Source organism: Triticum aestivum, chromosome 1B (genome assembly GCF_018294505.1).
Source record: "Triticum aestivum cultivar Chinese Spring chromosome 1B, IWGSC CS RefSeq v2.1, whole genome shotgun sequence".
NCBI lineage: Eukaryota > Viridiplantae > Streptophyta > Magnoliopsida > Poales > Poaceae > Triticum > Triticum aestivum.
In genome coordinates, this window is record NC_057795.1 from 682,407,262 (window position 1) to 682,419,318 (window position 12,057).

General features: G+C 45.4%; 1 protein-coding gene and 1 pseudogene across 1 annotated transcript; one reads left to right on the plus strand and one right to left on the minus strand.

Moving 5' to 3' along the window:
- The first annotated feature begins 3,405 nt into the window (after nt 1-3,405).
- Nucleotides 3,406-4,624, plus strand: LOC123100564 (non-specific lipid transfer protein GPI-anchored 29-like). The gene is made up of 3 exons (XM_044522478.1): nt 3,406-4,057; nt 4,155-4,244; nt 4,347-4,624. Exons 1-2 carry the CDS (start codon nt 3,451-3,453, stop codon nt 4,241-4,243), a joined length of 696 nt encoding a protein of 231 aa, XP_044378413.1. The 5' UTR covers nt 3,406-3,450; the 3' UTR covers nt 4,244; nt 4,347-4,624.
- Nucleotides 4,625-6,389: 1,765 nt separating this feature from the next.
- The window catches only part of LOC123082478 (uncharacterized), an 18,495-nt pseudogene continuing 12,827 nt past the window's right edge, over nt 6,390-12,057 (minus strand).

Consider the following 12,057-nt stretch of genomic DNA (forward strand, 5'->3'; position numbering starts at 1 on the left):
AATATTGAAGGCAGGGTGGGGCGCGGTGGTGGGCCAGGGAGGGTGGGGCAGCGAGGGCCGGTGGTGGCTGGTGGCTCAAGGGGGTGGAGGTTGAAGAAGCATTGCGGGCCTTTGATTTTGCGTCCAATGGCTCAGAAATCGACTGACCACGAATGAAAAATTCAGACTGATTTCTAGCCATTCCCTAATACTGTACCATACAAGGCAGTAAATATTGAAGAATCACAATTTGGAAATATAGAAATATAAACATAAGAGATAATTACAACAATCAATAACTTCTTAACCTGTTTGTATTTTTTTCACCATTTTTTGAAACTTGTCTAAAAAAAGGAGAAACATAATCTTGATTTATGCACCTGGGGACTTCAGTGAGGGTACATACTATGGAATAATTTCAAATTTATTGCTCGGTGTTTACTGCACGGGATCGGGATGACTTATAGCACCGGATCTCAATTCTCTCAGTCTCTCTATATATACGAGTAATGTGTTGATTGCTAGCGAAATATTCTACAACAAGTAAATATTTCTCATTGGCAACCAAAGTGAGTGCCTGCCTAGCAACTGCTGTATCGGCCAGGGTATGGACACGTACACGATTCGCATCCTTGCACTAGCCCTATTGTCTCTATATCTCGTATGCTCTGCTACCGTTGCTCAATGTAAGCACACCAATCAGGTTATGCACACTTAATTTTTCCAGTTCCCCCTGGAAGTATGTAGTATAGCTACTAAAACCTATTTTTTTCATTTGTTTCTTGTCTAATCTTTTGTGCGTTTATTTATTCTTCACTAATTTTCTTTTTCACATAACGATTGTTCGTTTGTTATCCCCTAGGCCGAATCATAGATGACACAGATAGCGAGAAGATCGATTTACCAAATGGGCTATGCGTTAAGAGTAAATGCCGTAGTACTCCAGAAGATTGCTTCTGTTGTTTGGCAGATAACAACTGCTACTGGACTATGGCCGAATGCAAGGCAGCGTGTAAAAAATCCTCGTCTTCACAAGACATGCTACTGGCGACGACAACCCCTCCTCCTTTACCTGCTCCTTAGTTTTCCAGCCTAGTCAAATTGGCTTACATATTTACTTGTCCCAAGAGAGAAATAATGCCTGATATATGTGTGGAAATACAATTGTGCAATAAGATCAAGTAATACTCTAGCAATTGTTGCTATTTGGTTGGGCAAATTGCGTTTAAACTTTTACCAATTATGCCGGCTAAGTTCTAGCTAGTACAAGATCGCGGTATGAAGGACCTTCACACTTTGCTACTTCTCGTTGTCTGGAAATTGTGGAAGCACCAAAATGATACGCTACTGCCGTGGAGTGCATCCCTCATGCTACAAGATCGCGGTATGAAGAACCCGCACACTTTGCTATTTCTCGTCGTGTGGCAATAGTGGAAGCACCAAAATGTGGCGGTTTTCGATGGAGCTACTCCGTCGGTGCACGGGGCAATCGGGAAGATAGGCAGAGAGGGATGATCTTCGCTGGAGGCCAGGCTACTCCGAGGGGATCTCGAGAGTTTATTTGTCGAGGTGTTTAGGCGAGTGAGTAGTGAGTAGTTCACTTGTATGGCGGAGTCACGTGGGCTTGTGCACGAGTTGTAATTTGGTGGACATGGTTCTATCCCTCTTCTTTTATTAACACAAGATACACACTCGTGCTTATTCTAAAAAAAAGTTTCTAGCTAGTAATACAAGTATACAACCTAGGTAATGTGAGGCCTAAACCACAAGTGCTTTTTCTTGATACACCTACGTGCAGCGAGCGAATTATGAACAAATCGATTGCCATGTGGAGAAAAGAGGCAATGAGTCTCTTGAAAGCAAGATCTCTATGTGGCTCTGATTCAGCACTAAAACACATCTCAAGTTTTACAAAGATCTCTAAGAACAATTCCCACACTACTGATTTAAGAAAGTTGATTAATTGTGCATATAAAATTTGTTAATACATACTTATAAAATATATGAGATTATAAAGATAAAATCATGTAGCCAAGCGAATGGACGATCTGAACAAGCAACAGAGAAAAGATTGGTAATTCCCTCTGTACAGAGAGACATAATCTTAACGCCAAGCACAATCATAGTCAATCACCTGGAAAATTTCTTCCATGTCTTAGTATCACTTGATCCGTCGTGTCATTGAAGCAAAAACTAGAGGAAAAGACTTTCTGTTATACGTATCTGTATGCTAATAAGCAATTTTTCTTAGCACAGTACAATCGCAACCGGTTATTTAAACACACATACACTCATCTCTATGAATACATGCACATCCTAATTCCTACCCTATGAGCACCTTTGAGATAACGAGCCGACGTAACATCTTGAGATTCTCCTCGGGTGCTCCCACTGAACGCACATCATCAAAAGGGTTGAAATAAATCCAGAAAAATGCGACTACCAGTGCCAAGTTTAATAAGCAATTGTCAGACGCCTGCCTCGTGCATCATTGATACATCTTCCATCTAACGGTCGAGATATCCAAACAAATTGCCCGTTTCTAACCTCCTGATTTTTATCTTTTGATGGAAGAAAATTACTATTTGGTTGGAAGCAACTCTATAGTAGATGGAAGCTAAAGCGTGATGCTTCTACAAAAGTGAAAATATTTTTCTATCTAATGGAAGCAAAATACAATTTGGTTAGAAGCAACTCTCTAGTCGATGGATGCGAATGATTTTGGAACAAGTGGAATTATTTTTCATTTTTATGGAAGCAAAATACTACTGTATTTGGTTGTCTTCTCGTTGTGGACCGGCAATGGGAGAGCCAGAAATTCTTGTGGGAAAATTCATATTCGTTGGGCGTGGAGGGAGTAGTATTCAACATGGGCGTGCCCTATTTTTGGCCTGATTTGATTTTGAAAAGTTAATCCAATCTTTTTCACAGCTGGCCTGCGATTCTCCGGACTGTGTCCTTGTCATAATGTCGTCGTACGGTTTGTGTCGTCTGCGTTTTGACGAGCAATATCCGAAGAGTTTCATCAAATTTAAAAGTAAGGCAGGAGAAGTTTTCAAATATAGGAGTATAATAAAAATCTCACTTCTTGTTCAAAAATGAAAAAAGAAGAAGATAATATTGTAAACCGCAGCTAGCTCACCAATCGAATTATGCACCAACCGTACGTTGCATGCAAATGGTTAGCTTGTTTGAACGTCCAGCTCTATCTGCATAATGGACGACGTCCAGGGACTTGTATTCCATCCATATACGTACGGCGTACCCCAACTGTACTCTTCCTGGACGTAGGAATCTTGTCTAGATTCTAGACTAGATTCAGATAGGTATACAATCAAACATTCAAAGTTTCAAACCTCTCTATCTCTAACATAGATTGCCAGCGAGCCGGAGCTATATATATGCTCTCCACGATAGCACCATCATCCATCCATCCTCCTCTCCAGCCCGTCCCTTCCCCTCACGCACACGATGGCGCTCTCCAAGCACACCGTCGCCCTGCTCTTTGCCCTGCTGGCCATCGCCGCGACGCTGCAGCCGTCCGACGCGAGGCTCCGGTCCGCCGCTGCAAACCAAGAAGAAGCCACAGCCACCACCACGGCCGATGGAGGCTCCCCGTCTCTTCCCAGCCTGCCGTTGCCTCAGATCCCCGGTATGCCCAGCCTACCGCCAATATTCCGCTCCCTTTTCCCGCCACTGCCCCAGATCCCCGGCCTGCCTCCCCTCTTTGGTGCACCGCCATCCCAAGGGTTGCCCCAGATCCCCGGCATGCCACACATCCCACTCCCCACTCCTTCGCCAAGCCCGCCGCCGCCGAAGGAGTGCCTGACGCTGTTGACGGCCATGATACCGTGCATGGACTACCTCACCAACATCACCGTGTTCTCGCCGCCGGCTGCGTGTTGCGATGGACTCAAGTCGGTCGTCAGCAGCGCGCCGATCTGCCTGTGCCACGGCCTGAACAACAATGGCGACATGAGCAAGCTGTTCCCAAAGCCCATCGATCCCATCCGCATGCTCATCCTTCCGGCTAGGTGCGGCGCCATGATACCCTTCCAGACGATCTTCTCGTGTGGCAGTAAGTTGCACCAACCCCTGCTGTCTTTGCTTGTTTTTTGTTTTGTTATATATATGCTTCTTTGAAGGAGATTGATTAACTTGTGATGGTCTGACAGCCCAACCATTGCCGCCGCTGACGCCTCCAGCTACGTCTCCGGCGCGTCCTGCTGCTGCTGCTTCTCCCGCGCCATCACCATCACCTTGAGGTTATCTTGATTTCTCATATAACAACAGCCTTAAATTATTTCCGTACTAGTATTATGTTTAGCCTCTGACATTATTTTCGCCTTCGCGTTTTTGTGTTGCAGAATCACCCTAGCTAGAGTGGCAAAAGGATGGATGCATGGATCGAAGATGGTTTCGTCAGGATTAGATATATGTTTATCTGGATATAGAGTCAAATTGTCGATTTAGTTGGTTTTGCTTAGGTAAAGAGAAAATATCGACCAACTGGCGTTTAGGGGTTCAGAGCGTACGTCATACGTAGTTCCTAGTGCTACTTAGTTACATTAATTAGTAGAGTCGTCATGTAATCGACATTGGATAATATATAAACTAGTTGCATACGTATTATGTTATTGCTGCCCATGATCGTGTTGTTTGTGTGATGGCCCAGAACTAATGCTGGGTTGACGTGATCTAATGTACTATGCGCGTGCATGCTGGTTCAGTGGTTCTGTTCATTCAAACGAGATAATTAAGTGTGAACTTCCGGAATTTTCAAGAGCAAAAGTATATGTCACTCTAACCGGACAGTGGACAACGAAGTTTCTCTGTTTCGTGGCTTGTAATCGTGGGCATTAGATGAACTCGGAACGGTCATCAGAGCAGTGTAGTACGTTGATTTTCCTGAACGTGAACCACGGCGCCCCGGCACGCGCAACAGCAGCGCTAGCTCCGTCGGGACAGGGCAGCATGGCACACGCGTGCGTGCGTGCGGCTTGTGTCGTCGCGTACGTACGGTCTACAGTCTTGATTTGTAACAGGACGGGACGTGCCACGGCAAAGAAGGCAGAAGCAGAGCAAAACTTGAGAAAGAACAGAGCAAACCAGAGGAGGGAGCAAGTCCAGAAGGAACAGAGCAAAGCTGAGCCGTACAAAGTTATCAGGGCATATTTTCAACAGCCTTTTTCCCACTAGTACAAAGTTACCGTAATGTTTGTATCGAAGCCATCGGGTCTATGGTTCGTATATTGTAATGTTTTATTTATACACACAAGTTTCCAGGGTACATTTTTAATAACGTATTCCCTTTCATTTCATGTTTATACCTTTTCGTTTGTAGTTTAGTTAAAATCCTTGTTTACTCATTTCCCTAGCAACTTATAGAGTAGATTATTTTAAACTCCGGTTTGGGTGCCTACGAAACTACAAAAGTGATAGCGTAGTTGTAGGTTTGTAGTACCTTCCTTATCGCTCTATGTGGATCTTTCTTGAAAGATCCAGCAAATTACTGGCTTCAATTAGATTTAACAGAAAGCAGCGAAAGAACAACATGAGGAGGATCCGAAGATCAAAGAAAAAAGAAAAATGACAACCCTATTGGCCGCAAAACAAAACCTACACTTACAAGGCGGAACACCATCCACCCACAGTAAGGCAACGCAGCTCCGACTCCGAAGAACTTCGGAGAACAAAGCAAGGTTGGCGTCACAAAAGATTGTCGAACGGATCACCTGTTGCCTGTCATTGTACACCATCGGTGCACCGCACCGCAGTTCGACTTCACGACAACAAGTAGCCGAGGAAATCTTACGGACATGTTGGAGAAGAGCCGACTACCACGACCAATGCAACGCCTCCGACAATGCTCACCACCGTCATCGTTGCCACAGAAGCCAAACCGCCCTCTTTGCCAGACGAACACGACCAAGCAGCACGAACGACATTCCCCACCTATCACACGCCCCTCCTGCCGGTAAGGAGCTCCTGAAAGGATGCCCCAAGAGGTGCGACACACGTCGCCGTCATCGTCCGATCCCAGGGGATCTAGGGTTTTCCCCGAGCATCCTTGCATAGTGGAGCGAGCAGGAACGCCTCAGCGACGCCTTCAAGAAGGAAGCGGCGCCCGCAGGCATCGCCGTCGCCGGCCCTGGCCCAAAAACCGGCAGCAAGGTCTTCACCCGATGTTGCACCTCCAACCACCAACCCGAGCTAGACCACCATCAGAGGAGCCAGATCCAACCATGACTGGTCAGATCCGGCACCCCGTGCATCAGCTGCAGCCACCCTCGCACCACCGGCTGTGTACCGCCGTCCGCAGGGCCAGTGCACCGCCCAATACCACCTCGTCCCGGAGCCACCGCTTCGGCAACCTGCAACTACTCTATGTGGATTTGACGCTTTACTTATCATGAAAGTGCTACAACAGTCACGTGCTCTTGCAGGACATCAGAGTACTTGGGCAACCAACTACAGAAGACACTACACAGCTCATTGCACTGTCAAAATCAGAGTATTATGTTTAGCGGCTGACACTAATTTCGCCTTTGCAATTTTGTGTCGCAGAATCACTCTAGAGTAGCAGAAGGATGGATGCATGGATCGAAGATGGTTTCGTCAGGATTAGATATATGTTTATCTGGATACAGAGTCAAATTATCGTTTTAGCTTGTTTTGCTTAGGTAAAGAGAAAAATATCAATCAGCTAGCGTTTAGGGGTTCCGACGTACGTCATACGTAGTTCCCAGTGCTGCTTAGTTACATTAGTAGAGTCAATCATGTAATCGACATTGGATAATACTCCCTCCGTCCCAAAGTAAGTGTCTCAACTTTGTACTAGCTTTAGTTACAAAGTTGAGACACTTATTTTGGGACGGAGAGAGAGTATATAAATTAGATGCATATTATGTTATTGCTGCCCATCATTGTGTTGTTTGTGTGATGGCCCAGAGTTAACGCTGGGTTGACGATGTGATCTAGTGTATATGCGTGCATGTTTGGTTGTGTTCATACACGAAAGTCTTTCGATCCTACGTACTATGTGACCGCTCGATTGGTTAGCCGATCAACCGGACACTGAAGCTTCTCCATGAGATGCACTCGGTATGGTGGTGTTGATGGAACAGGATATGGCAGCAGCACAAGGACAAGTCACGGCAAAGAAGGCAGAAGCAGAGCATTTTCAGAAAGAACAGAGCAAAGCAGAGGAGGGAGAACCTTCAGAAAGAAACACGGTACATAAACCCCCATACTGGGAGTAGGAACAAAAACACGGTACATAAAGATATTCCGGAGGATGAACGGAGAAAAAAAATGCGATCTTTAGACGACCGGCGTGCAAGCGAGCGCGGATGTGGCAAGTCATGGGTCGGCCCGTGTCCGCGCGACCCAACAAACTGGCTCTTAACGAGCCGAATAGGAGGTCTTCGACCCTAAATGGTCCAGCCGCACCCGTTTAGGGCTAAACGGACACAAAACGCGACCCAATGCGCGAAAGCAAAACGGACAAACGTCTGTTTTTGTTCGCTTTTGACCCATTTCCAGCCCAACTTTGGGTTGCGTTTTCGTCAAAACGGACACGCGCGAAGCGTGCCCGTGTCCTCCACTGGCCCGCCTGTTGGGGACGCAAGCGGCCCTTTTTCTCCACCCTCCCCCGAGCCGCCCCCAGCCTCCCCGAACCCTAACCCGCCATCGCCGTCGCCGGCCAGCAGCCATTTTCTCAGCCACCTCCTTGTCCAGCCCGGCGCCCCGTCCTCCTCCCGCCCCCACCCCCACCGCCTGGCCCCTCGGCCTTTGTCTCTTCCGCGTCGTTGTCCAGCCGGGCCGCCGGATTTCATCGTATCTGGCCGCCTGATTTGTGCGCATCCGGACGCCGATGACTATGCCTAGCCATGAATTGGCCGGGCACCGGACCGCATAGCCCCAACAATACCTCTGCGCCGCATGCAGGCATTGAGTCCGCCTCTAGCTGCTCGGATCTGCCCCACCGGAAGGGCGCCGACAAAAATACGCACGGCCGCCATCCGTCCTCGGCACTGGCCCAACGGCTAGTCGGCTCACCGTTGCCACTCATAAGGTCCGACAACTGCCCGTGGCAAATCGTTCGCCGCGTTTCTACCACGCCGAAACATCCGGGTCGGGTGTTTATCAAGTACCAAAATGATAAGGTATATGCTTGTTTTGCTTCGATTGTGCTTCCGGATTAAGGGTAATTTCAATAGCTATTGGCTCATAGACAAAATTTGTACGTAGGATCGATACAAGTTTTGGTATTGGGAAGAAGAATACATCAATCTATTGATTGGGCGAAGTTTGATAGATGCCCGTGCACTCCTTTCTAGAATAAATGCTAGAGATAAGACTAGAGGTGAGATTAGATGCGAAACAACGTCTACTTCTTTAGAATCAAAAATGAAAAAATTATACAAGATCGAGAATACGTAGATCAACAATGAAGGCATCGAGAAGATATTAATCCAACTAATGGGAGCAGTTACGGAAGTTAGATTTATGTTAAAGTTAATGCCCAATTGTGGTTCTTATTTTGTTTGGGCTTGTTATTCTAGTTAAGAATGGGTGAATGTACTATCATGTGTCAAAATGTCGTCGATGAAATAAAAAGTGTGTTGGGAAAAATAATGTGTGCATATGGGCGCCGGGCGGACCAGATGCAACCGCACATTAGGCGCATGGCCAGCGCATCACAGAAAACGGGCAGACACCGCCCCATTGCCATCCTGAAACAGACGGAATCCGGACAAAATGAACATTTGTTTGAAGTCGTGCGTTGGAGTTGCCCTAAGCATATTGAGAGAGGGGAGAGGGAACGTAGCAAACCGGTATGTGCAGCTCGAGTCATTTTCTTTTTAATAATTTCGATTGCTTATCACATGTATCACATGGTTGCCGCTCGAGTCACTTGCTTGGCGGCATTCCTTCGTAAATTAGGCTAGCTCCCGATTTTGCTTTCCTGGGATTATCCGTCAAACGTCGCTCCAGTTTTTTATACATAAGGCCCTCATCAGATCAGGATGCTAGCTTCCGGCAGCCGTACCATTCGGCCCAGATCAACTACGGATATGGGGGATTTGGAAGCTACTCCCTCCGTTTCTAAATGTAAGTCTTTTTAGATATTTCACTACAAACTATATAAGGATGTATATAGACATACTTTAGAGTGTAGATTCACTCATTTTGCTTCGTATGTAGACTATAGTGGAATATCTAAAAAGACTTATATTTAGAAACGGAGGGAGTAGACAACTACCGAAACTACCGAATAGGCTCGAAGTACATGACAACAATACTCGATAAATTTAAAAAACAATCAGAAGAAAATTTGGAACGGAGTTAACAATAATGCTCGATAAAATTTGGAACGGTAGAAAGACCAACTGCTGCGTGCAGTGCTCGCCACTGTCACCTTTCAGGTTCAGCACCACCAAGACATAGTTCGCAGACCGACTCTAATGGAAGGACAACTCGGGTGTAGCCGTGTACATTTACCGAACACAGATTCTGTTACACGGAGTGTTGCATGGACGTCTCCTCCTTCGAAAAACAGGTGGGATATACAGAGAGTTACATCGACACGCTCGAGGCTCAACAGGTGCTCCAAGCCAACTGGTGTAGCACCGCCCCACTGATCCTTGTTGAATAATAGTCCGAGCCCACGAAGCTTGGGCATAGCCCCTGCCTCAAAGGCAAGGTATGCGGTGACATCAGACTCTGAATAAAATGTACATTCCTCCAGAACTGGAAATACACCTGTGGACAAAATGACAACACTGTCTTTAGGGATGCTCCACAACTTTAATTGTAGGTGGAGGAGAGAAGGCAGCGCTCCAAGAGCGTGAAACTCGCCAGTGCACGCCTCGACATTCAGCTCTAACCAGGAGAGGCATTTGAGATCAAGAATCCATTTGGGAACTTTAGGCATCCTCCAATAATCCAGTTTAACTACCTTGATACGGCGAGAAGGATTTGATTGTGAGGCCAGCAGGTCACTCGGGCAAAAGCGAATGGGATTGCTATCGATGTGGAGATATCTGAGGTCCTGGAGCATCTCAATGGAGGAAAACAAAGCAACAATCTCCGCTGTCTGAAAATTGCTTATATCACTGATTATGAGCCTCAGCCACCTCAGGTTGGCCAGCTGACCAAGTCCCACGATATCCTCCAATGAGGTCCACCCCAGTTCAAATCCATCCAAAGTGCGCAATGTTTTCATGTTCCTAATCCCTTCAGGCAGCTTGGTCTTACTCTTGTCTGAAACTATCAAGTGGGATAAGCGGGGCAAGTGAACAATATCTGATGGAATTTCTAACTGTCTATGACAATCTAAATCTAGTGTGTCCAAATGCACAAGCCCTTGCATCTCAGTTGGGAGTTTGATGTGCCGCACATTTGAAAAAACCTTTAAATGCCTCAGTTGAAACAATTGGCTAATAGCAGTGAGGTCGATTGTCTGATTGCACGGTTCTATCTTTTGTCTCTCCATCTCAACTGGCAGTAGATGAGTAAACTTGAAGCTCTCAGAAACCAAAACTTCAATTCGAATCACCCTGAGATACTTAAAATGCAAAAGAGGGGGCATGTACGTGGATCCTCCAAAATGTGCAAGTGATCGAACAAGTGATAGGCTAGAAGCAAAGGTCCCTGACGTTGTCTCATCTGCTGCACCACCGTCAGTAAAGTTCGTGGATATACGGCGAACCTTGTATTTACAGTCACGCGCTCTTGCCATCTCTTCATAATTGCATCCAACTCTCACAAAATTATGCTCCTCGCACTTGCTTAGGATCAAATCGAGCATCATATCATGTACTCTGCACGATACTAACTCCCCATACTCAGTACGTCCAGGCTGAATCAAGCTTCTATTAACAAGCTCATTAAAACTGCTTTTTGCAACAACATCCACATCTTGCCCATGCAAATTACCGAGAAATCCTTCAGCTAACCATTGTCGAACCAAATCATCCCTCTCAATCTCGCGGTCTTCTGGATATATACCAATGTGCAGAAAACATGCCCGAAGATGAAGAGGAAGATGGATGTAGGTAAGGTTTAATATACTCCTCATCCCTTCCAATGTGGGTTTTAGCACAAACGGGGTTCCAAGTGAATTCCTAATGCTCTCCCACTCCTCCCTTAACCTTTCTGGGCGACTAGCTAATAGGCTAGCTATAGTAATGATTGCAAGTGGGAGTCCACCACACTTCTTTAGAATTTCAGCCGAGATTTCTTCAAACCGGGATGGATGTTCATCTTCGGACCCATATACTCTACGAAAAAACAACTTTTTTGAATCTTTTTCATCGAGGGGCTTCATTTTGTAAATGCATCCAGGTAAACTATAACATGCTCCAGAAGCAACATCTTCCACTCGTGTGGTTACTATTACTCTACCCCCATTAGCATTTTCTGGGAAGGCGTGACTAATAGTATTCCATGTTGGCTGGTCCCATAAGTCATCAAGTACAATAAGGTACCTGTAAATAGTTTCAACATGTTATATACATAGGGCTCACTATGATTATAAGTTGCATATAAATGCTTCAATATATCCTATCAAACTAAAAAAACAAAAATAACGCAGATTGGATTAAGGAACCACTTTGTTGGACGAAATTAGTCAGCTCACCTAATGACACAAAAACATTGCATGATTTGTTAAAACTCAACAAAAACTAAGTTAATTTAACTTACTAATGCTTCACAACCATCAAATTGATGCTACTGCATTTTATCTTCTTTATTACTTTTGGGAGAGATAGGAATAATTTACTCGACATTAAAAGTATTGAATGCAATATTCTCAATCAAACAAAAATCTATCAGCTGCTCCAAAAGACAAACATGGAAATCTACTTTATTCTGGTAAGATTTAATCCATGATATTCCTAACCCTAAATTAGTTGTTTGTATACAATAGTCCAAAATCTTGCGGAAAAGCATGCGCTGAAATCACAAAATGTACAATTCTCTTGTTTGCATCTTTTGAACTACGTAGCTACAATATCTTGCTGATTTTGTACAATAGATCTGAGCATTGCATTGCACAATTTCTTGTTT